At 37.3% G+C, this 25494-nt stretch overlaps 2 protein-coding genes across 3 annotated transcripts; one reads left to right on the top strand and one right to left on the bottom strand.

Moving 5' to 3' along the window:
• The first annotated feature begins 806 nt into the window (after nt 1–806).
• LOC114479109 (dehydrogenase/reductase SDR family member 12-like) lies at nt 807–11273 on the top strand. 2 transcript variants are annotated; one of them, XM_028472585.1, is made up of 10 exons: nt 807–932; nt 3181–3314; nt 3387–3469; nt 3554–3649; nt 4688–4769; nt 4858–4919; nt 5022–5126; nt 9179–9269; nt 9344–9481; nt 9559–11273. In XM_028472585.1, the coding sequence occupies exons 1-10, from the start codon at nt 877–879 to the stop codon at nt 9696–9698; spliced, it is 987 nt and encodes a 328-aa protein (XP_028328386.1). In that variant the 5' UTR covers nt 807–876; the 3' UTR covers nt 9699–11273. The 2 variants fall into 2 exon arrangements, with proteins under 2 accessions (XP_028328386.1, XP_028328387.1); XM_028472586.1 differs by lacking the exon at nt 3181–3314 and having other exon boundaries at nt 825–932.
• LOC114479108 (cullin-3-like) lies at nt 10902–24298 on the bottom strand. Its single transcript, XM_028472583.1, has 16 exons — nt 24010–24298; nt 19787–19984; nt 19578–19691; nt 19190–19350; nt 18965–19079; nt 18652–18880; nt 18403–18551; nt 18148–18324; nt 17894–18064; nt 17671–17778; nt 17445–17569; nt 17244–17340; nt 17030–17164; nt 12672–12858; nt 12366–12511; nt 10902–12275 (listed from the first exon to the last, which is right to left on the bottom strand). The coding sequence occupies exons 1-16, from the start codon at nt 24064–24066 to the stop codon at nt 12144–12146; spliced, it is 2301 nt and encodes a 766-aa protein (XP_028328384.1). The 5' UTR covers nt 24067–24298; the 3' UTR covers nt 10902–12143.
• Between the last annotated feature and the right edge of the window lie 1196 nt (nt 24299–25494).

Below are 25494 nucleotides of genomic sequence, written 5' to 3'. Positions count from 1 at the left end.
CAAACAATAGCAAAATACAGAAAATGACACATGCACTAAGAGAGAAATATACTAGCAACACACAAAATACACAAAAATAACAGAGAAGCACACAAAAACCACAACAAAAACACACGAAATACGAGAAAAATGTACAGAATGATAGTAGGAACGAACAAACAACAAGAAATTACACAAATTGACACCGAAAACACATTAGAACATGATTAGAACATGAACTGAAAACACAAGGGTCAGTCTTGGTCCCACATAAGGAAAGAGATGACCGTAAATGATTAAAACTTTAGAAATAAATGTATTAAAGAGGCACTAAATACTGTTTAATTCCACTTATTTACAAAATGAGACTATTTAAAATGTGTTATAGAATTGAATAAAATGCCTTTATTGTCACTGTACACATGTACAGTGAGATTAAAAAGCCAACTCCAGTAACAGTGAAAAAACAGTGTAAGGAATAAACAATATTTACAATATAAACATAGGACATACATAGTACAAAAAATGAGGTATTGTCATGGAGAGTATGTACATTTGACATAACAGATAACTACAGTGCTAAATACAGTGTTTAGTGTACATGTGTGTAGCACATTATCTATATACATATTATCACTCATTCATTCCATCATTATGCTCTACAGTTGCTTTGTACAGAACAATAAGGGAAAGGGGGAACTTGAGCCATCAAAGTTTGAGAACCACTGCTCTGGGTGGTGTTAAGAGATGTACTTCACACATTTGATCACTAGAGGGCAGCAATGTTAGCTCGAGCCCAGCCTGCCTCATGTGATGCTAATGTGTCCCAGTGGTAGACAGGGAGTGGGGATACTGGAGCTCTCCCTGTACTGGGAGTATTGTTGACTAGTTGATGACATGTCTCTGTACAGAAATACCGTGTGGTTTTTGAATGGGATTCAACAATACACAAGGTAGGTACATTAACACTTTGATTCACCACTTTTCTATATGCATTTTTTTAGTCATATTTAACCAGTGCTTTGTAGTGTGTCTAAAAAGTAGAACTTATGGTTTAAAAATTGTATTTATCAAAGGTGTTCAAACCTTTATCATCAGACTTGTAAAATGTCTGATCACTGTATGGCACACGCTGCACAGACTGGCTTTTCAAAACGATAAAAACAATGGCCCTATTGACAACAGCTCTATGTGTGCTGAGGATTACATTTGCATCACCTGATTCGCAGAAAAACAATCCAAATGACATTGAGAATCTATTGAAAGTGTAACTAAACCCCAAAACCATCTCTGCTAAAAGCAAACTTATTTGGGTATGAAGTATCATTATTGAATGATCAAAGTACTAAATTTTGGCTTATTTTGAGTGTAAAAATGTAAGAGTGACTGCCCTCTAGGGGGTGAAACCCAGCTATTACAATTATATTTTTCTATTGGCTGAGAAGGGTGATTTTAGTGGCTTCTTACATCACATCCCATCATGTTAGCCCCGCCCCTCCAATAAAAACAAGCACCTTGAGAGACTTGTGAACAGGTATAGTGATTATTGAATAGCTAGTTAGCATAGCATAGATTGTTCTTTGGAGATTTTATAGTATGGACTGGGCGTGTCTTAACCACAGTTGAGGTCAATTATAATTATAATAGCATAATTGATGATCATTTAAAATATAAAAAAATGTGATCTAAATGTTACATCTAAATGCTAAATATTACATCTAAATGCTAAATATTAAATCTAAATGTTACATTTAAATACAAAACTTAAATATAAAAGTGAAATCTAAATCTAATTGCTAAATCTAAATGGTAAATCTAAATGTTAAATGTAAATGTCAAATGTCAAATCTAAATCTAAATGTTAAATCTAAATGTCAAATGTTAAATCTAAATCTAAATGTTGAATCTAAATCTGAATGTTAAATGTAAATTTCAGAATCAGAATTCCTTTATTAATCCCAGGGGGAAATTGCTTAAATTTGTGGGTTAAACTAAATATTTAGCTAATATGCAAATTCACCGTTTAGATTTAGTATTTAACATTATTATTATTATTATTATTATTATTATTATTATTATTATTATTATTAATGCTATAAATCTGGTCAAAATTCACATACATTTTATAAACGTGGTTTGTTGCTAAATATTGCAAAAAGTTGCTGTTTATTTTAGCATGTGCAACTATAGAATCGCCGTCCCATATAAATGTAGCATCAATATATGAACAAATTAAAAGTAATTACCATTGTAATTGTAATTTTAAAAATATGTTGCTGTCATAATCATAATTAAATTGTAATGGAGTTCAGATTATTGACTTTGTAATTGCAATTGCCATGAAAATTCTATAAAATTGTCAATTATAATTTAACGCAAAATTGTTGAACCATGTTACAGTTCTATGTACAATTCTACAAATATTTTAATAATTAACTACATGTTTCATATCAAGGTTTCACACATTTTACCATTTAAGAAAAAAAGCAAAATGAAATCGAGGGGTATACTGTCACAAAAACTCTTTCTTAGGATAAAACAAATGTTTTAATTGTAATTGGAAAAAAATGCTGGTCAGTGTAATCGGAATTGAATTGTAAATGAAAAATATAATTGACACCAACGTTGCTCTTAACTGATCCAGGAGTCCCGCCCATAATCGAGGTGCTTTTTCAATTTTCATTCAAAACTTCAGGGCTTTAGTTATTCTTTAACCACCAGAATTTTATCAGCAATACTTAAAGTTAATGGTTATTTGATCGTGTTGATATAAAACAGCATGAATAAATGAATCCTGCATTGCAAACATGAAGAGTTTGGGCCTGCCATGGAGATGTTTGGAGCACTTTGAAGAAAAATCAGCATTATTTAATCCCTAACCGTGCATGCAGATTTTCAAATTTTGTTTTTCAAAAATAGCTGTTGAAAACACATATACAGTATAATCTTTTTTTTTTGTCTTAAATAAATGTAAATATTTTCATGTCTGCAAAAGAAACATTTCTTTCAAAATAAAAGACCAGTCCAACATGAAAAGCATTAAGTATTTATTTATTTATTTTTGACCAGCTGTCCACAACCCACCAAGTACAGGTCTGTGACCCACGTTTGGGTCCCGACCCACCAGTTGAGAATCGGTGGTTTCAAGCATCTTGAATTTATGGACATATATGTTTAATTGAAGGAATGAATGTTCTTTAGGAAAGGATATGAAGAAGCCTGTAAAAGCTTTGAGCCCAAAGATCTGGAAGTATCTGCCGTGGGAAGACACTTCATGATCACTGGAGCGAACAGCGGCATTGGTAGAGCTACAGCTATGGTTGTAGCTAAGAAAGGTTTGAAATGTGGAGGTTTTTATTTTGTGTCACACTCCACACATATTGAACATATCACAATATGTTCTCTAGGTGGGACGGTCCACATGGTTTGCAGGAACAAAGGCCGAGCAGAAGAGGCAAGAGCAGCTATAGTGAATGAGTCTGGGAACACAGTGAGTATTTAACTCAGCTTAACAATGCAAAGATATTTTACCAGATGAGTGTTCTGAAAATCTTCATAAATTGTGTTTTTCCAGGAAGTGTTCATCCATATCGTTGATCTGTCTCAAACACATAAAGTCTCCCAGTTTGCAGAGAACTTCAAGAAGCAGTTTTCCTCTTTGAATGTGTTGGTAAGTGTCTCTCATCATCCTCAGTAATGTATTTCTGTTTTTTCTTACTTTGTCGTTAACTCCTCCTACAGCCTTTGTCCCATTGTGACAAATATGCTATCAAAAAATTCAGAAGGTTCCAGAGATTTGTGCTTGTACTTTTATCATTTGTAACTGTTAAACTTTTTGACTTATTAAATGTTTTCTTTATTATTCATTTCTATTGGAAATTTCTGCTTTTTCAATTTATTAGCCCTTCATCCCCAGCCATTCAAACTATTCAACCTTTAACATGTTCAGCTACGACCTTCAACACATTTCAACTTTTTCAACCCATTTCAACTTTTTCAACTTTTTCAACCCATTTCAGCTTTTTAAACTTTTTAAACACATTTCAACTTTTTTCAACTTTTTCAACTTTATCTTTTAACTTTTTTTTCAATCCATTTCAACTTTATCTTTTAACTTTTTCTTCAGTCCATTTCAACTTTTTTCAACGTTTTCAACCGATTTAAACTTTATCTTTTAACTTTTTTTTTTCAATCCATTTAAAAAAAAAATTTTTTTTCTCAACCTATTTTAAGCTTTTTCAACCTTATTGTTAATGTTCAGCTATTGCTAAGTTATAGCTTAGCTAATGCTAGCTTAGTGTTAATGCTAGGTTAATGCCAATGCTAGGCTAATGCTATTGTTAGGTTAGTGTTAATGCTAGACTAATGTCAATGCTAGTCGAATGCCATTGCTAGGTTAATAACAATGCTAGGCTAATGTCAATGCTAGTCTAATGTTAATGCTAGGTTAATGCTATTGCTAGGCTAATGCAAAGCTAATTCTAGATAAATCTAATGCTAATGGTAGCTAATGCTAATGCTAGCTCATACTAATGCTAGCAGTAATGTTAGCTAATGCTATCCAATACCAATGTGAATGAAAATGAATGCTAATGCTAAGCTAATGCAGTGCACCTGCATCCAAACTTGCATTTTTTTCAGTTTGATTTAATTCTACTTCAAAACACAGCAAGGCTTTGATATTCTTTTCTTTTAAATGTTGTGACAGATCAACAATGCAGGCTGCATGTTGCACAAGCGAGAGCTCAACGCTGAGGGACTGGAGAAAAATTTTGCAACCAACATTATGGGTGAGAGTCATTTGTAATAGTCACACACAGGGTCACATGAATAAACAGATGATTTGTCCATATTAGTGAATCCTTTCCATCCCTTTAGGCGTATACATCCTCACCCAGACTCTTATTCCACTTCTACAGATGAGCCGGGATCCAAGAGTTGTAAGTTTACATAAACATACACAAAGTCCAGTCATCTGCATCTGGAGGATAACATAATGAGACTTTTGTCCAAGCCTATGCACTCCACTGTGTGCCTGTTAGATCACTGTGTCCTCGGGGGGAATGCTCGTCCAGAAGCTTCGATTTGATGACTTGCAGTCAGAGAAAGGATCTTTTGATGGTTTGATGGTCTATGCACAGAATAAGGTAGGAGGAGACTCAAATGAAGGCCAGCCTCTTGAAATATCACTGTCAAATTCTCATTTCAGCAAAGTAAAAGGTCGATGAACTTGAGTTACAACAAACCCACCATCACAATGTTTGTACTTGTTGCTTAGCTTGGCTAATTATTGTTCTACCATGTGAAATCTGGGTGCAGAAAAACACACTCAATGAACGAACGTATGGGGCGCCAAATGTAAAGTTTCGCATACTAAAATAAGCAGCAACATTTTGAAACAAACCATGTTTAAAAAATGTTTGGCAATATCTTTATGTTGCTTAATATTTGTGAAATTTGTGAAAGTCTAAATATAAAAAATTAAATCTAAATGTTAAATATAAATGCTTAATCTAAATGTAAATGTTCAATTTAAATGTCAAATGTTAAATTTAAATCTAAATGTTAAATTTAAATCTAAATGTTAAATTTAAATCTAAATGTTAAATTTAAATCTAAATGTTAAATCTAAATTTCACGAGTTAAACTAAATATGTAGCTATATGCAAATTCACTGCTTAGATTTAGCATTTAACATTTAGATTTAGATTATTATTATTATTAATGCTATAAATGTGGTCAAAAGTAACATTAAAAATGCACGTATGTTTTTTAAACGTGGCTTGTTGCTAAATATTGCAAAAAGCATTTTATTTTAGCATGCGCAACTTTACAATTGGCGCCCCATATGAACATAAGATCAATATATGAACAACTTAAAAACATTGGAGCCAGCAATCAAAATTCAAAATTTGCAATCAACTTTGAAATTAAATAATATATATGATGCATGCAAGAGCTGAAATTGCGGTTAAAGTTGTTGTGCACTCATGAATTCTCTGGTCTTTGGAGACAGCAGACGTGTTTTCGTTTGCTCCGATAACACGACCTTGGCTACAGCTGGCTACAGCTGAACAGCCTGAACAGCCTGAAAAACTGGGCCCAAGACTGAAGGAAAATGGTGAAAAAACCGCAGGGAGGCCCTTCAGAACCCAATTCGGGTTTGGAAGAGGTCAAGGAGATGATACGCGAGGGTCTACAAAACCTATCTGCCGAGATAAAGTCGTTGGAAAAGACGCTGGAAAACTCACTGGAAAGACTACAAAGCGAAACAAAGGTACTGAAAGAAAAGAATGAAAGAAATGCTGAAGAGATAAAAATGTTGAACGCGAGGGTTGAACAGCTGGAACAAAAGGAAAGAGAGAAAGATGTCATCATCACAGGCCTAAAGATAAAACCCAGGAGTGACGAAGAAACAAAATCGATTGAACAACAGGTCATTGACTACCTGAAGTCGAAGGACATTGTCCTGAACCCTGACAACATCAACTCCTGCCATCTCCTGCCAAAGAAAAATGATAACAGAGCTGTAAAAATAACCTTCACGAATATAAAATTCAAAGGAGAAATAATCAAGCAAGGAAACAAACTCAAGGGAACGAAGGTGTACATCAATGAAAACCTGACGAAACAAAATGCAAGCATTGCATGGAAAGCACGCCAAATAAAAAAAGAAGGAAAGATTGTCAAGACTTGGTCAAAAAATTGCAGGATTTACATCCAGGAAGAAGAGGACGGAAAACCAGTTCTCATCAAAACGATGGACAATTTGGGAAAATACGAAGGATCCACCTAAACAACAACATTACTGATGGTAATCATGGATATGGACCCAGATCTATATAAACACTGGAAACAAAACTCAGACTGTGATTATTTTACGGAGACCGAATTAAATGTGGAAACCAAGAGTAAAAAAGGTCTGTCATTTATTCATTTTAATTGCTAGGTGGTGGGGTGATTAAGGATTACATTAAATTTAAATTCAAAGTGTTTATTGTCATATGTGCAGTTAGAAACACGATTTTTTTTTATATACAATGAAATTACTACCTTGCTTATGAACTAAGATATAATAATGTGTTTATACAAGTTAAATCTAACAGTGGAAAATACAACACTGCCAATAAAACTAACAACAGCAGTTAGAAACACGCTTATGAACTAAGATATATTACATTAAAATACTACTTTGCTTGTGAACTGGGATGTGGTGATGTGTTTATTTGTTTATACAAGTTGGATCTGATCCCATCATCAGACAGTGGAAAATACAACACTGCCAATAGAACTAACAACAGCTGGATTACCCTTGATGTAGAGACAAAACAAGGTGACATTGTGGATGAAAAGGGAAGAACCTTCCAAACACCTTCGAAAGAGGAACTATTCTTGAACTGGAGGAATGCTAACAACGTCTGGCAGGGAACAAGCCAACACAAACAAAGATAGAGGACAACACTGACTACAGATGGACGTTCAGAAGAAATCAAGAATGTTTTGACCAGAGAGACATGTAAACCCATGTAAATCTGCGATGGTAAAACAGGGGACGGGACCCGGATAAGCAAACTGCTTCTCTCGTCTCCTTTTTCGGCATGTACAAAAAATGTAAAAAAAAAAAAAAAAAATGTAATGTAAATGTGAATGTAACCATGTCGGAAATAAACTGAATAAATAAATAAATAAATAAATGAACCGTAGCTTGAGTTGTGACAGTTCTAATAAACATAGTCACAGAGTCACTGACTCCTCCTAGACCGATTTTGACAAATAAGCTATCAAAAAATTCAGAAAGTTCACAAAATTTATGCTTGTACTTTTATGATTTGTATCTTTTAAACATATTAATTTTTTTCTTTCCCATTCATTTCTATTGGAAATTTTAGCTTTTTTTTTTTTTTACATTTTCAACCCATTTCAAACTTTTCAAGCCATTTCAAACTTTAACGTTATTCCTAAAATTGAACTGTTGCTAGGTTAGGGCTAATGCTGGGTTAATTTTATTGCTAGGCTAATACTAAAATTAGGCTAATGCTAACAGTAGGCTAATGCTAATACTAGGCTTATACTAACGCAATGCTAATGCTAGCTAATGCTAGGTCAATACTAACATTAGCCTTATATTAACGCTAGGCTAATACTAATTCTAAACTAATGTTAGGCTAATTCTAATGTTATGTTTAATGTTAGTGCTTGCAAATGTAAATGTTAATGCTAATGATAGTTAATATTAATGCTAGTTATTGCTAATGCTAAGCTAATGCAGTGTGACGCAGGGCAGCAGCTTCATCCTCACTTGCATTTTCTTCAGGAAATATTCTATTGTATTTGTCATAGCTCAGTGGTTCTTACTGAAGGTACTGAACCTCACAAGCTTCATCAGTGCATTCACTGAACCCTTTGTAATTGGATAAATAAAATGTTTCTTCAAATCATTTAGGCATACATTTTTTTTAGACACACATAAGCCTTGGCCAATGTTTGTTTTGTTGAAAGCGCTTCAAATTTTTATTTTTATAAATTGATATTAAAAAATGTAATTGAACAGGCTAACAGCCTGACTGTGCGATGTATTATATCTGACATGGGCAACTGGAGGCCCTCAATCTAATTTTGTGCAGCCCCCAAAACAAATCCCCCAAAAATTATATTTCGAGAAGTTGTAAGGAGCATAAAGCCCAACATAATGCACAAAATAAATCCCAAAACACACAATATGACAGAAAAATGTACAAAAAAAATCCAAAAATATACAAAATGACAACAAAGACAAACACAACAACCACTTAAACAAACAAAATGACTACAAAAACACAAAAAACAACACATTACAGAATAGCGCCAAAAACACACATACTGTCAACAAAATTGCATAACATGACAGGAAAATACAGAAAACAAGAACAAAAATACATAAAGTGACTCCAAAACACACAAATAGACAACAAAAAATTACATCAAGAACACAAAAAAACAACAAAAACACACATATCGACTTCAAAAACACTGACAAAACAGACAAACAAATCCCTTTTTCCCCCTTTATTAATGCTCACATTGGTCATTGTTCTAATGCTGATAATGTGTCCCTCGGATCAGATACATTCACATTTTTGTGGCCCTCGCTGTGATAGAGTTGCCCATCCCTGTGCTAAACACTGCATCAGCATCTAATAGTAGGCATGTGTTGTTTCAGCGACAGCAGGTGGTGCTGACAGAACAGTGGGCCAAAGCCAATCCTCTCATTCACTTCTCAGTCATGCATCCAGGCTGGGTGGATACACCAGGTACCATATGAGTAATAACGAGATATCCTCTTTGTTTCACAGTAAAGCAGATGTTTTCTCTTCCCCGTTTCCAGCCGTCTCTTCATCCATGCCCGAGTTTCACCACATGATGGGGGAGAGGCTGAGGACCGTGGAACAAGGAGCAGACACTGTGGTGTGGTTGGCTTTGAGCAGAGTGGTTTCTAGAATGTGCAGCGGGCAGTTCTTTCAAGGTGAGCAGCAGGAGTCTGATGCTTCAAGAATCACATCGTCACCCTCCACCCCCGCTGACGACTCATTTCCATTGCAGATCGTCAGCCTGTTCCCACCCACCTCCCTCTGGCTTGGACTCACAGTTCTGCTGATGAGATGCAGACTTTTATGAATCGACTTGAGACCATCGCCAGAGCTGTGCAGTCACTGCCCCATTCAAATCCTGATCAGGAATAAATATAACAAAAATCAATCATTTCTTACTGACGTCATCCGTTAAGCTCATCACTTGCTAATATCTATTTAGAATTACTCTCTGTTAATGGGATAGATATTAGAAGTGTTACATGTACTGATAGACATAACTATGTATGAAAAACTACTTTTACAGTAAGCGTATAATAAGTCCTATTACTTTCCAAATCTTAATTGGAAAAATAAATGGCTTTTTGGCCTATGAAATTTCAATTCCAAACAAGATAAAGGAAATGCAATATAAAATAATATATATCCCACTAATTCTTATAATTCAAAGTTTGCTATGATCAGTAACATTTGTGATTTTTGCAAAACAACTGAAGACTGTATACTGCACTTATTTTACGAACTGTTCTGGGAGGATATGGAACATTTTTTTGATGGATAATTTAAAGGTTAGTCAATCTGACAGCAAAAGATAGAATTTTGTTATACGGAAAAAAAAAAACAATTAATCTGATGATCTTTCTTGGTAAATTCCACATCCATAAGTTTAAACAACTCCAACAGACTAACCCACACTTTACAGCATTGAGTGTAAATATTCCATAGAATCCATCAAATTAATCAATCAGATGAAGTCTATCCACACATTCAAATTGATAAATGATTTATTTAAACAATAGAATTCTGACTGCTTTGTAATCTCTTTAATTTAGAATAATCTACCTTACTTTTTACTTCCTTTATACAATACTTTTTTATCTTTCTGTTTTAACTTGCCTCCCTGGTGAGGTGTTCAGGGCATGTTCCTCTGGAAGGAGACCTCAAGGAAGACCCAGGACACTGGAGATTACAGTAGGTGCATCCGAATAGTCCCTCCTATCTCCTTTCCACTGTTTAAGTGGTGGCCATCATAAAGAGCATTCCAATTCCCTTTAAGCTAAGGAAACAAGGCTCAATGCTTCCTTTATAACCTCCTTTAGCCTAGGAAACACTGATGCATCCTTTACCAAAGACGATGAGATAATGCTGACCCACAGTTTCTTGCAGCGACAACATTTAAAGGGACATGCAATTCCGAGTGCAAGGGACGGAGATCATGTAAGTTACCAATGCAATAATAAGCCTTGAACAACTTTAAATAATCGAAGAACCATATGTTATTATATGTAAGACATCAGCTTATAACTGACATAAAACAGAGAACTCAGTCGTTCAAGAAAAAGGGATTAGAGACAGTTTTAGCCACATTATGTTTTATTCAACATAATTCATATTTCTGAGTGGAAGGTGAGTGTGAGTAACCATTCTCAATGTAACCATATTTTAGTGTCACTTCTGTAGCCTGTTTTCCTTTGATTTACCTTCAAACCTTGTGATTTTTGAGATTATATCACTAACCTTCGCTGTCGTCGGATTATTACATCACCTAGTGGAAGTACGTCTGATCGTAAGAATAAATGTGATCGCCTTTTCCTAACACCTTTCCTTAACCCAGTGACGTCATCCACGGGGTTAAGGAACAGTGGATAGGAAAGGAGATAGGAGGGACTATTTGGACGCACCCTATGTCTCTCGGCTGTTCTGGGAACGGCTTGGGAAGAGCTGGAAGAAGTGTCTGGGTAGAGGGAAGTCTGGGCTTCCCTGCTAATGATGCTGCCCCTGCGACCCAACTACGGATAAGCGGGAGAAGATGGAAGGACTTGAATAATACATATTTTCTAGTCATTCATATTTCGTTTCACAGAGAAAATCATAGACCAAAAACTTACCATAAGCTTGTAAAATGCTGCGCATTTAAATTCAAATAAAACTGCAATGATGTATTACTTTGTTTCCAATCAAGTCATTTTGAATTACGTGTGATGCTTTTCTTGTAAATGTTACTTCTTTTCTCTGCCACAGTTATTTATTTGGGTTGATATATATATATATATTTGTATATTTTTCATGTTGAGGATATCTCAGCCTGTGTGTCATTTACCTGCTAATCAAAAGCACAGTGATGAATGATGAGTAGAAATCTGCAGCAGAGAAGTCACTGAAATGCTTTTAGAAACCCTGTGAATTTTTTGTAGAAAAAGTTATATTGACTTGAACTCAAAAATTCTTCAGATTTGAAATTAAATTTTCAGGTAAACATAAACCAAATTAGTGCATCAATATTCAATATATTTATTTTTTGTAACAATCCACTTTGCATTCTTTATCTATATTTTTGTACAGCATTGAAACCAAAAATAATGTGGTGCATTCACATTTTTTCTAGGGACTCTTTCCAAGCGTGATCTCTCTATGAACAGCGACAAAGACTGTGTCATGACCCATTTGATGTGAAAAATTAAATTAAACGAAGACTGTGCCAGAATTTGTGAGATTAGGATCCAGTTCCAAATCTTGGCTTTGAAAAGAAGCTTCCAGTCCAAAGAAATCCAGTTCAATTCCTAATGTCCAGTAACTCCCACCTTCAAAGCTCCTTCCTTATGCAACGTAAGTATACACTTTACGGTCTTCAGGTGTTCTCGCCAAATATTCTCTTTCTATTAGTCCTTCAATGCGCCTTTTAATAACCACAGGGATGGGAAGAAAACGTGCCCGGAGCTGCTGAGTCACCTGAGGGCAAAATGTACACGATCAAACACTGAAGAGTTTCCATTAGTGATGCTAACGTGAAGAAAACTAGCATCAATGTGGTTTTCCTACCTCAGCTACGAGCACATTGTGCTGCATCTTTTTCCTTGACTTCATTATACGGACGATGGCCGCTTCGATTTCATGCTTCCTGTCTTCATCCACTTTCTGCCGGGTCTCCTTTCTCTCTGGGTCAGATTCACCTTGTTTAGCAGCAACTGCACATGTTTGAGACAGATATAGGAAGAGATTTATGTGCGTGTGTGTGTAGGGTGGATGAACTGCTGGTAAAACAAAAACATGTCCTGCTTGATGTGAACAAATTACAAATGATGACAGCCTCCAATTAGATTAATGGTGCGCACAGATAATACTGACCTGTCTGTATTTTGACTCGGTGCAGTTTGGAGGTAAACTGATCATTTACAGTGAACAAGTGGCCATTCTCAATCTCTTTGGACTTTGGCTCTTTCGTTAAAACTCTCTGTGTTGGTTTGCCACAGGCCAAAGACTGCAACGCTCGCACCAGCTCTCGCTCGGGAATATCCGTCTCCTGTTGGATCTCCTAATTAAGTAAACCCATTAAATAAAATTAGGATAAACATTAAAAATCTGTTCTCAAACAGATGCTATAGCGTTATACAACCAAATAATAATAATAATAATAAATCAAATTTATATAGCGCTTTTTTGGGAACTCAAAGCCGCTTTACAAAAGACAAACACAAATAAAGAAAATAGAGAAAGAAATAATAAAAATAAGAGAAAAAGGTCAAGGAAAAGCAAGTTTGAACAGGTGGGTTTTGAGTCTTGTTTTAAAGTTCTTCGACCCCCAAGGTTTGGTTTGGTGCGTAGTGCGGATGATGGGTGTGAGGAGGTTGGCGTAGGCAAAGTGGAGGTGGCGGGTGGGACAGTGTTGTTGGAGGAGGTTGGTGATGTAGGGAGGGGCCAGGTTATGGAGGGACTTGTAGGTGAGGAGGAGGAGCTTGTAATGAATGCGAAATTTCACAAGAACCCAGTAGAGCTGTAGGAGGATGGGGTGATGTGTTCGCTGGAGTGAGTAGGCAGGCAGCAGAGTTATGGATCTATCGTAGTTTGTGTAATTGAGTGGTGGGGAGTCCATTAGGATGGTTATTACAATAGTCGAGTCTGGAGGTGATGAAGTCGTGAAAGAAAACATCAGCTGTGATCTGGGAGAGGTAGGCGATATTCCAGAGGTGAAAGAAGGATGTTATTGTAATGTGGTTGATGTGTGATCGAAATGAGAAAGTGGAGTCCATCACGAAGCAAACATATGGAGGGGGAGGAGGTGACATTGTGGCCATCAATGAGGAGGGTGATGTTCTGAACAGAGGGAAGGGGAGATTTGGGTCCCGTGATGAGGGGTTCTGTTTTATTGCCGTTGAGTTTGAGGAAGTCATTGTCCATCCAGGTTTTGATGTCAGAGATGCAGTTGTTGATGGTGGAGAGGATGACTGATGATAGATTTGTTGGAGATGTAAAGTTGAATGTGAATAAGAGGGGGCCGAGCACTGAACCTTGGGGAACACCGTGGTTGACGGGAGGAGCCAAGTGATTGAAGGTGGCGGAGGAGGGTGGTGTGATCAATGGTGTCGAATGCAGCGGACAGGTCGAGCAGGAGGAGGATGGATAAGGAACCAGTGACAGCGGTGAGGAGGAGATGATTAGTTACTTTAAAGAGTAACTAAACCCTAAACTCACTTTTTTCTGCTGAATACAAATGTATTTGGGTATTAAAGGTGCAGTCTGCAACGCTTATAAAAATGACTTTTTGTCATATTTGCTAAAGCTGTCACTATATAAGGACAGCTTTACATGAAACTGGTAGTTTGTGTGAAAAAACAGGCTCATTGAGTCCCCCCTACAGCCTTTGGCAGATTGCTAGAATGCACCGCGACCGAGCAAAAAGAACCAATCAGAGCCAGAATTGTGCTTGATGGGCTGTCTGACAGCTGTTGCTCACAGTCCCCGCCCCCTTCCCGGTGCTGGAGCGCCATCTTTTTTACAGTGTATGGTCTGGAGGAGTAGAAGATGGAATTGGTGACTTTTCTGTTTGAAAGGTAATTACTGCTGCTTGATTTACATTATGTTTGTAATGTATAATTGTTACACTAGAAATCTGTGGTGCATGTGTTGTTCATGTGCGTGCAGCAGCCTCCGTGTGAGCTGCTGTAAGTGACACTGTGTTGTTGTTGCTGCTGCTGAGGTGTGTGCACATAGAGAGAAAGAAGCGTTGCAGTAATATGCTGTTAACAGAGCATGTTATATTACTGTGATGTTGCTGTCGGACTAACGTTAGCTTGTTAGCTCCTCTGAGGGAGGGACTTTGGAACGTTTGGAGGCAGGGCAGGAAAGCAGCGGGGAGGGAGGGGGAGAGAGGAATCTGAGAGTTGCAGACGGCACCTTTAAGTAGTGCTGTTGCTTGAAACTAGTCCAACTTCTAACATTTTAGTAAAAGTATTTTCATTTTGAGTATTTAGCTGTAAAATGTCAGTTACTGCCCTCTAAGAGTTGAACGCCAGCTATTACAATTTAATTTTGCTATTGGCTGAGACGAATTATTTGGATTTTCATGCATCATCAATTTTGACTGTTGGCACCGCCCCTCCTACAAAAGCAAAAGGATGACAGATGGTTTCCTCCAATCACAGCCCTCAGTGAGTATTGATTGACAGTCCTAATGCAGAACTCCGTGCTTTCCTGCGGTGATGTTTTTGACTCTGTGCTTCTATAAAGAGCAGATTCTGCACTAATCAGAGGGTTTATCAAGCTGTGAGTGTGTGTATCCCCGTCGTCTCTGTGTACGTGCGAACGTTCATGTACTTCTTGCTGTGGTGTGTGTCTTTGTGTGTGTGAGGTAGGAATGGGCGATATTGACAAAAAAAAAAAGATCCCGATAATTTCTGATATTTATCACGTTAACGATAAAAATCACGATAAATAAAAACTATAAATAAAAAAATTCACAACTTAGTGTAAACAGGTTCTTTACAAACACAAATAAATGTGAATACATCAACATTAGACACATTTAAAAAGGCTGCACTAGCTGCTGATTCAGAGTTCATGAGCTGATATTTCATGGAATATATTTGTGCATGTGGGTCACTCTATTAGTGTTATTGTACGTAATTCATTTATTTCCTCATTTGAAATAAAATTATTTTCTAAAAAAAAGCACATGAAAAGCAAAAATAACTCCATTAGTGTTTTTACTGCTGCTGAATCTTGTTTCATTTATCTGATAATGAGTTACATAAAATCATGGTTAATAAATTAATCATTCAGTATATTTAGGTGTAATAATCTCAATAGTTACATTAGTCTAATGGGACCAGCTTTGTATGTGAACACGTGAAATATAATTAAAAAATATTGCGTTTCACAAATTGAGACGGATTAATAGTGACATTATTATTTATGCTAACATGTTAGTTTTTATCCTTCCATAGTAAAGTGTTAAATCTGACCATAAACAAGTCGGTGGCTCTCTGTGGTTTTATGACAGTAAGACGAGTTCTTTTTACTTGGTTTGTTCCTTATTTGGAGTGGTTAGCATTAGCTCGTAGCCCAGTCTGTGTGTCGGTGGGTTCGCTTAACACAGTTAGCTTTAGTTGAGTTTCCAGTTCATAATCGTTGCTACAGGTTCATCTCTGTCCCCGTGTTTGTGGAACTTTGGGTGGATCTGACGGAGGAACTTGAATCTGTTCCCTTTGTTGGATGGTTGTCTGGTTTTAACCAAGTAGCGGGCCGTGATGTATCGCTGCACGGCAGCTTAGACAACGGTGTGTGAAGGAGTCGTGGTGGTGCACGTCAGAGCGTCCATAAACAACGTTCCGCTCCAGAGAATACTAAGTTGACAGCAAACAGGGGCAGTTTTGGCCCGTGGAACACGGTTTTTTTTGGAGCATTCTTAGCTAAATTGAGGGACAAATGGCCCGTGGCCCTCGCTAATTTCCGACATGGGAATTTATCGTTTATATCGTGGGATGACAAATTCTTACAGGTGAGAATGTTTTTGACAATAAATCATAAACGATAAAATATCGCACATTCCTAGTGTGAGGCATGCAGTGTTCTGAGGCTCCTGGCGGGAGTAGAGCAGGAACTTGTTTGTGAGTAATATAGCATCTGTGGGGCTGTGTCTGCTGTGTTTATGCCTGTGGGTTGTGGATTGTGTGTAGTAGTTGACCAGGCAGCGGCCTGTCACTGCCAGCACTGATCAGCTGCCTGACTGGGCGTGTCTTACTGCGTCAGATGTAATGCCTCAAGGCATTTTGTGAATTTCCCATCTAGTGGCAGCTCAGTAGAAAGCAGGGGTTTAGTTACTCTTTAAGGAGGGCCGTTTCTGTGCTGTGGTGGGAGCGGAATCCGGACTGGAGTGTTTCGAAGAGCTGAGAGGAGTGAAGATGTCATTGGAGTTGGGTGATGACAGAGAGTTCCAGGATTTTTGAAAGTAGCAGGAAATTGTAGATGGGTCTGAAATTGTCCAGGTTGTCCAGGTTTTTTTCAGGAGGGGTGTGATGGTGACAAGTTTGAGCAGAGAAGGGACAGGGCCAGCGGTAAGAGAAGTGTTGATGATGCGGGTGATGAGAGGGATGGGTAAGGGCTAGAGAAAGTCATGGTGGAGAGGAGGTTTGGATTTTTGTGTGGAAGGATGACAGACATTATTTTGTAGTCGATACAGATAGTTACATGTCCTCAATTGTTCTCACCTCAAACGTGCACTTTTCCCTGGAGTTGAAGAGCATGAGGATGGTCATTTGGAAGGTGGACACCTGCAGTATGTGCTTCCGAGTGTTGGAGCCTGTCACTTGTGCCCCTCCAACTCCCAAATCTGATCCATCATCCTGCACCCATGATTAGACAGAACAAAATGAGTCCACATCTCAATCAAATTCAGTCAAGTTTATCAACAGCAGTGTCCACCTTTTTAACTGTGCCATAGAAAGTAGCGTTCAGGTCGGCTCCGCCCATGTGATGCTGCAGTGTGAGCTGTCGCCCACTGTGCTTGGCGAGATAAAATCTAAAAAAACAAAAGCAACTTTAATGGACTTTTGAAACCCAACAAATCGACACCGGGATTCTCTTTACATGACAAAAGCTGGAATGTAAAAGTACATGTAGTACCTTCGAAATACTTCAAAGGCATGTCTTGGAGCAGGAGGGATGGAGCATTTAGGCGTTGCAGACTGTGTAGGCCAGTACCCTGTGGTTAAAACTCGTACTGTGAGGTCGACGCCACTTAGGCAAGCCTGAAAGAATCCCATAAGCATTCTTTTAAATTCCTTTCAAATACCTAAAGATACAATCTTTATAAAAATCTGTGTGACGTTTATTTTTTTGACGGCCTCACCGACGTCGACTGTGTGTGCTGCCTGAACTCATCCATGGTTGTATTTGAGATGCTCATGTCTCTGAACATTCCTTCCAGTTTTGAGGTGAACTGGCAGCCACATTCAGTCTGGAAACGACCAACAAAGATAAACTCAATAGTGAGATTGTGAAAAGGGAAAGAACGATTAAAAAGGTTCATAAGGATACACGTGCCAGGTTGGCCATCAATGCGTTGGTTTTACCTTGAGCTTTGAGATCATGTTCTTCTCCGAGTCGTCTGAGACACTTTTGTTGCTGAGCAGCCGGCGGCCCAGATGTTGCTTGTAATACCGCTCAAATACATCCTTCTCCTGCAGGAACCTGAACAACACCATGGCCTTGTCAAGGATTGACTCCACCTCCTGTTCGGTCAGCTGATCACACAAGGAGAAAGAACTTATGTCTATGATTTGGACACAGATGCTCTATATAAGCGTTTTTTTAGAAAGCAACATACCCCTTTGACTCCCTTCTTAAGCTTATCATCAATAAATAGTGACAGGTACTCTGGAGAGCGGGAGTTGAGGTTGAGGAAGTATTCAAAGTCTCCTGCTATGGTTTGTTTAAACAGTCTGTCATTGTTGAAAGACTCGAGGAGGAATCGATCAAAGCGCGTCTTCAGGTCAAGCAAACCCTGTTAAATAGCAGTTACAAAGAGTTACTGCAACCTGCAGGAATCATTTCACAGTACTCGAAGTATCAGGGTCGGTACCTGGATGTAGTCCACAGGGTTCTTGCCTTCTCCTCCATCTTCAGACACCAAAGCTTTTCCTTGCTCCCTCAAATAAAAGCTCATACACTCGCACATGGTTTTCAAGCCATTTGGCACGCGGCTAAACAGCTTGTACATGCAAGCCAGGTCTAGAAGTCAAACATCAAGGGTCAAACACACTTAAACGGTGGATGTACTGATTCTGACTGTGAAAAAACAAAAGCCAAAACTTCAAAATAAAGACTTTACCTTCCGTCTTGCCACTCCTGAGCATGTGGACCAGGCCAGAATTTTCCATCTCCACTATCGTCTTCATGTGTTTCGAGATGAGCTCTCTTTCTACGACCTTGACGATGGGCTCCTCTGTTGTCTTGTCCAGGCAGTGCATGACTCGCTCAATCTCTTCATTGATTCGTGCCTCGACCTTCTTTATGTACACACTAGCACAGTTTTCTGCTAAGAACTTCTGGCTCTCCATCTGAAAAAACAGACACATCGTGTGCCTTTACAAAGAGATTTGCATTTGTTTTAAAAAGCCGTTCATGTTCAACAAACCACTCACCTGGAAGAACTCGGCAGACATATCTAAGAAAGGGCCTTCAAAGTCCTCCTCGTATACAGACCTTCCATCCAGGCCTAGAATCATCAGCATCTGGCATGCATTTCTAATAGCCCCCCTGCAGCAAAGTTAGAAAAACGCAAACTTGCACTTAGCTTTGTTAGCACAAAGACGTGCCAGATGTTCCACGAGCCTCTAATCAAACATTAATGAATAACGCCGTCATACCTGTCAACAACCTCTCCCTTTCGCTCACGTGCAATCATATCCAGCAGCGTCTGTTGCAGGTGGTCTCGTATACAGCCGTAACGCACCACCTGGTCTCTGAATATGATGAGGCCGAGGTTATACACGTTCTCCACGTTGTTTTGCTGCACATAGACCCTGTCCTAAAATATACAACAGAAAGTAACTCTAAGCTGCAAAAGATGAAGAAATATATTTGTAGATAAAAATTCACAATAGCATGTCATTAAAATATGGTACATAAATAATTTGCTAATGTTTAAAGCTAAATCTGTGATGGAACAGCAACCACAAACATTCACTAAAAAACAGGTTTGGTACAAAACAGCATAGCAAAAAGAACAAATGAAACACAGATCAGCATACATACCATGTACATGAGGATGTCTCTGATCATCACCATGGCCGTTTGGTGATCGTTCCAAGCCTGATTCAGTGTTTGCAGAAAGTTATTGTTTAAGGAGTTAAGCACATCTTCCCGCACCTGCAAATATAAACATGTTTTTTTTTTTTTTACAGGCCTACTGAACACACCAGAGAGTATTTTATCGACATTGATAACAGGGTGATGCGTATTACTTTATTGATGAGGTGCTCAGTGACGACTTCCCTGAGGCCTGTGTAGAGCTTCTCCCCGTGCTTGTGCAGCACCATCGTGTAGGCATTCCTGTACAACTCCTCAAAGCTCAGTCCACTGTTGTTCTTCCTCTGGATCTCTTGGATGGCATTCTTCAGAAGGTCCCAAATGTTTTTCACATTTCTCTCATCCATTGTCGTCTAAATCAGACAAGATTGAAAATGGGTCATTCCATCCAACACATTTTCAGAACATCCCACGCACTTCAGTCTAAGAAGATTCTGAATTTTTTACCAATTATTCCTTGATTATTCAATAGGCACACTATAAATGTTTAATTTGATCGGATTAATGCTTTTTGAGATATGGCCAATTTAGTGAGGGGGGTATGTGTCAACATTTCTTCCGTTTTCAGCTTTCGATATCTCAGGAACTACACCACATGGGAAACTGAAAGTTGGTAGAGATATACAGCTTTACCGACTCTCTCAGAATATACAAAAATATCTGCTATACACCCAGTTGGTGGACATGCCAGCCCCTCAAATTTGGAAAAAAGTTTGTGTGTGTTTGGGGATGGAACTTGCTTGGGCCTTAAAGGAGCAGTATTGTGAAAAATTCACTTTGTAATGGTTCTGCTACAGTGATATACATTCCTTTAGCCTCATTCAGAGGACCAAACTTGGAAATGTTCTGTTTCCTCACTCCCTTGCTATTCAACATTATGCAAAAAGTCAGCTCCAAACGGGTGAGTTGTATTTCTTGCCTCCTTATGACTCATAACCCCTGACAATTCTTGCTCCTCCTACCCTACATTAGAATGTGAGCTCCTCCCTCTCAACCTTCCTCACAGATAAAACTAACATGGCGAAAGCAGGTTGATATCACAGTTAGGGGTTTTGAAAAAAATCTATTCGGCGATATATCGCGATATTACGTCGCGCGATTCTCAGATCGATTAAAAATGCATCCTTATCGATTTTTTATTTATTTTTTTATTTTACCTTTATTTAATCAAGAAAGTCTTTTCCATGGCAGAAGACAATGGAACTGCACAAAGAAGTGCTGAAACCTGGGCATGTTGACCAGCTTGTGTTTTTTCAATATAATCTAAAAAGAAAGTACTAACTTTTTGCATTTATTTGTTGTTCTAGGGATATACCTCAGTTAAGTTGCACTAAAGTCATGTTGGTTTAAAAGCCACAGGCAGATTGTATGTTATTTTTATTTTTTTTAATTTTAAGTTGTTGGCACATGGCATTTTAAAGCCAATGTTTTGAGTGTAAAATATGCCAATAAAATGTATTTCATACATAGTGTTCTCATGAAGGCGTACACATTTACAGATTAGTTGTTTCTTAAGTCATATACTGTATATATATTTAAAATTGCAATAATCACCTTATACTTTAATATCAGGATATATCGTATCATGACCTATGTACCGGGATACGAATCGTATCGCCAGATGCCAGGCAATACACACCCCTAATCACAGTTAATATATTTACATTCAGAATATAAATAATCCGAGGCGCAGCATAAGCGTTCACAATCAGTTTAAATTTTTAATCAGCCGTATATCGCCTCGTATTGCCTTTATGAAGAAGGAGGAGGAGAAAGAAGTGACTGTTCATGATTTACTCTGCTGCTGCGATAAATACACATGGTGAAGCAGGATTCACAATCACAATAGCCGCTTAATAAGCCATGTGTTTTACTGTCAGAAAACAACAGCAAGAGTGTGTGGCTAGCAAAAGACAATCGCTATGGTCATCAGCTATATCATTAGTGATGTGAACAAAATCACTAATGATGAAGCTGAAAACATTCAAATGTTTGTATAGTATTTATCATTACTTTAAAGCTTTTTTTTTTGCACTCTAAACTGTTAATTTATTATTTGTTAAAAAGTAATTAAATAAAATATAAATGTTTTATTGAACATGATGAATAATCACAATTAAAATATTGATCCAAATAATTGTGCAGCCCTAGATTAGCATCAGCAGAATGAGCTAGCTGCCTCTTAAATACAGCTTTTTTTTTTTAAATGATCCTTATTTATTGTTATCAGGTGATTTTTTTTCGATCAAGTTATTGAAGGTGGCATTAATTATGTTGTTGTATTGCAAAAGCTGTGAAAAAATAACGTGTTTGATGTTGTATACATATTTAATAACTATTCCTAATGACAGCATATTAATCGTATATGTAAGACAATTGCCATTTTCTAATTCTAATTTAATTTGAAATTATTTCTGCCATGTGGGTGCTGCGTGATTTTAATAAAGGTTAACCTAATAATTTTTTAGGCTTTTAAGTGATGATGTAAGGTTTGGTGAATGTGTAAAAGCTACATTGCAATACTATGCAGACAACCGAAAGAGTGATTCATTTTATTTTAATGACAAATTTAATTAAATTGCAATTTATCAAGTTTACACATACTTTTTGACTTTCCTCCGAATGCAAAATGGCTCCAGCACAGTAAATTGTGCCAGTACATGTTTGACTAATGATCCTCTAAAACAGGGATGGGTAACTATCACAGCGAGGGCCATATTATCAATATCAGAATAATGACAGATTTGAGCATTAATACAGGGGGAAAAAGGTTTTTTTTTCCTTTTTTTTTTGTCTTTGCAGTTTTGCTGTTTCATCAGTTTTTAGTCATTTTGTGTGTTTTTGGAGTCAATATGTGTGTTTTTGTTTTTTTTTTTGTGTTCTTGTGGATCTTGTTGGGTTCTTTCTTTCTTTCGTACTATGGACCATATATTTTAAGCGCGCTGGGATGACTTTGTTGTAATTTGCGCTATATAAATAAAAGTTGAGTTGAGTTGTTGTATTTTTCTGCTTTTTTGTTGTCATATTGTGCATTTTGGCATCACTTTCTGTATTTTCTTTGTTCTTGTTTTCTGTATTTTCTTGTCATTTTGTGCACATTTGTTGACAATTTGTGTGTCTTTGGAGCTATTCTGTAATATTTGTTTTTTTTCCTTTTTGTAGTCATTTTGTTTGTTTAAGTGGTTGTGTCTTTCTTTGTTGTCATTTTGTGTATTTTTGGAATATTTGTGTGTTTTGCATTTTTATTTGGTGTAGGTCGTGGCTACGGGTACGTTGAACGTACCAATAGACTGCCACTCTATGCATACACAGCGCCCCTCATTGGCCAGTTTAGGTTACGTGATAGGTGCACCACGTGACTTAAAGCTCTGTCATTTGTATTTTAGCTCAAATTTATTTTTAGCTACACCGCTAACCCTTTTATTTTAGCCCTAACCCTAACTGTAACCCTTTCCCTAAAATGTTTTTTTTTTCTTCCTGGAAATGTATTTTTAAAGGTAGAATTAGCAGTGTTAAAAATGTTATAATGAAGAAAAAAAAATTGTCAAATGTGGGATTCGAACCCACGTGTGTGAAGATGGTGAGTACAACACCTTAGACCAGTCCCGGGGGCTATGGCTACGTTTAACCTCCAGACACTTTACTTTGTGTATTATGTTGGGCTTTATATTCCTTCCAACTTCTTGAAATATAATATTGGGGGCCGCACAAAATTAGACTGAAGGCCACATGTGGCCCCCGGGCCGCCAGTTGTCAATGCAATTAAGCTAGGGATGATAAACACGCAGTTGTCTAACCTTAGACGTTAACCTTAACCTGTGATGTGGTTCTGTGTGATTTTAAAAGCTGTCGGGTTGACTTGTGACCGATGTGGGTGAATCTATCTGCGCTTATTATCCTTAAAAACAACCCGGCAGTAAAACAGCTTGAGCTTTGGTGAATGTTAGCTATCGTATGTGTAAAAACCTGATAGAAAAAAAACAACGTAAAGTCGCTCAGCGAACTAGGTTAAGCCTACAACAACAACAACAATAACAACAACAACACCCTATAAAGCGCTAGTTACTACGGGCAACCAGAGACGCAGCCGGAAGTCGTTCACCAATAACAGAGGTTACAGGTTAAACTGGAACACCGGCCTGGTTCTTAGTCCTTCCCTGTCTGTTTCCTTACAAAAGCTATTATTTGATAATAGCCCTGAATAGTGCTGTTGTCAAACATAAGCAGAGGAAAAATAGCTAACGGCTAATGTGCTCCTGGTGGGAGAACCGCCGAGACTTTATGAGGTCTGGCAGGTCCACCACACACCTGTCATTCCTCCAAGCTCTAGTGTGACATTTGACGGGCTCTGGTGTCCCACAAGCCGGTTTGTACTCACGGGAAAAGCACGTATCCTCATCTTGTCCTTCCTTGTTCCGCCTCTGATGTTGGACATGGTGAGCGATGGTTTTGCTTGGAGAGGATTTAAAGCCTACATAAAGACAGTTGTTAGTGTGATTTGTACTCCAGATAACTCACAGGCTCCGGGAGGTGGGTTAGTGTGCATGTGTGTTATGTGGTTGTCGAAAATACTTAGTCCTGAGTGTCTACTTTCAGCCTAAAACAGCGATGGCGCCTCATGCACTATTTCTTTTTCTGCTGGTATGACCAGCGCGTCTCTACCAACACTAAAGTAAGCTTAGCGCCATCTATAGGTGAGACACAACAGGTAGGAATGACTAATAATAGAAGCAGCATTGACTGATTGAATTTATCCAAAAAGTATTCAAATGGTTTGAGATCTCGAAAGTTTCTTCCATGTTTTTGCGTATTGTATTGGTGACGTCAAATTAGGATAGGAAGGACCATTAGCTGTTTGTACAAGGGGAGGAATGAGCATGAGATTGTACAAAATGTTTTGGTGTGTAAACCAACACAAAGTAAAGTATATATAAATCAGGACATATTAAGTGGGTGTTGGGTTGGATTGGAGTTTCTCCACAATTGTTTTTAATCAGAATGCTAGTTAATGTATAATATAATATAATATAATATAATATAATATAATATAATATAATATAATATAATATAATATAATATAATATAATATACATTTAGATTTACAATTTATATTTACTTTTTAACATTTAACATTTAGATTTAACTTTGAAATTGTATTTTTACGTAATAAGAAATATCACAAATTTCACAAATCACATGTTTTTTTTAACCGTGGTTTGTTTTTTGTTTTTGCTAAATATTGCAAAAGTTGCTGTTTATTTTAGCATATGCAACTTTACAATCAGCGCCTAATAATACACAGTTAATAATTTAGATGTGTAACAGGATGGGTTTGATAGATGTTCATTAAAAAAAACATGTTTTATTTTTAAATATTATTATTAATATTCAATAATTCATCACCTGCACCATTATCCTAATTATGAAGTTTTCTTGTACCTAAAGAAATGTATTTGGAAAGTGTTCAATAGTACACTTCAACCCATGAATTCATTACATTTAAAGTCATATACCTAAAGCATAATAAATACACGATAAGTGGTTTCACTTTAGCACGTAAGAATACACTAAATACACTTCAAGTTAAACTTTTTTAATAATTTAATGACAATTAAAATATATTTACTACATAAGTAGTTGTTCCTAAATAGGTAATTAATCAGAGACACTTGAAGTATATTGATGATTAGTGTGGCTCCAAGTACACAAAAGTTTGCTACATTTTAGTACACATTTATTTTTCACCAGGGGAGTCATATGACCCACTATGTTAACTTGGCACCCTTCATTCCTAATTTCTAGCATCTTTTTCCATATTTTATTGCTAAATAAAAATGTATGGCTAAAATGTACCTTTTAATTA

The sequence above is a fragment of the Gouania willdenowi genome, chromosome 17 (assembly GCF_900634775.1).
Source record: "Gouania willdenowi chromosome 17, fGouWil2.1, whole genome shotgun sequence".
Lineage (NCBI taxonomy): Eukaryota > Metazoa > Chordata > Actinopteri > Blenniiformes > Gobiesocidae > Gouania > Gouania willdenowi.
Note: the sequence above shows the minus strand (reverse complement) of the source record. Positions and strands in the feature narration are given on the sequence as shown.

Coding starts and splice junctions, on each gene's coding strand:
- LOC114479109 (XM_028472585.1), top strand. CDS start 877: ATGTCTCTGTACAGAAATACCGTGTGGTTTTTGAATGGGATTCAACAA. Junction 4,920..5,021: donor TGAGCCGGGATCCAAGAGTT/GTAAGTTTACAT, acceptor TGTGCCTGTTAG/ATCACTGTGTCCTCGGGGGG. Junction 9,482..9,558: donor CAGCGGGCAGTTCTTTCAAG/GTGAGCAGCAGG, acceptor TTTCCATTGCAG/ATCGTCAGCCTGTTCCCACC.
- LOC114479108 (XM_028472583.1), bottom strand. CDS start 24,066: ATGTCCAACATCAGAGGCGGAACAAGGAAGGACAAGATGAGGATACGT. Junction 19,985..24,009: donor TGAGGATACGTGCTTTTCCC/GTGAGTACAAAC, acceptor TGTCTGATTTAG/ACGACAATGGATGAGAGAAA. Junction 17,341..17,444: donor GCCTTTGAAGTATTTCGAAG/GTACTACATGTA, acceptor TTGTTTTTTTAG/ATTTTATCTCGCCAAGCACA.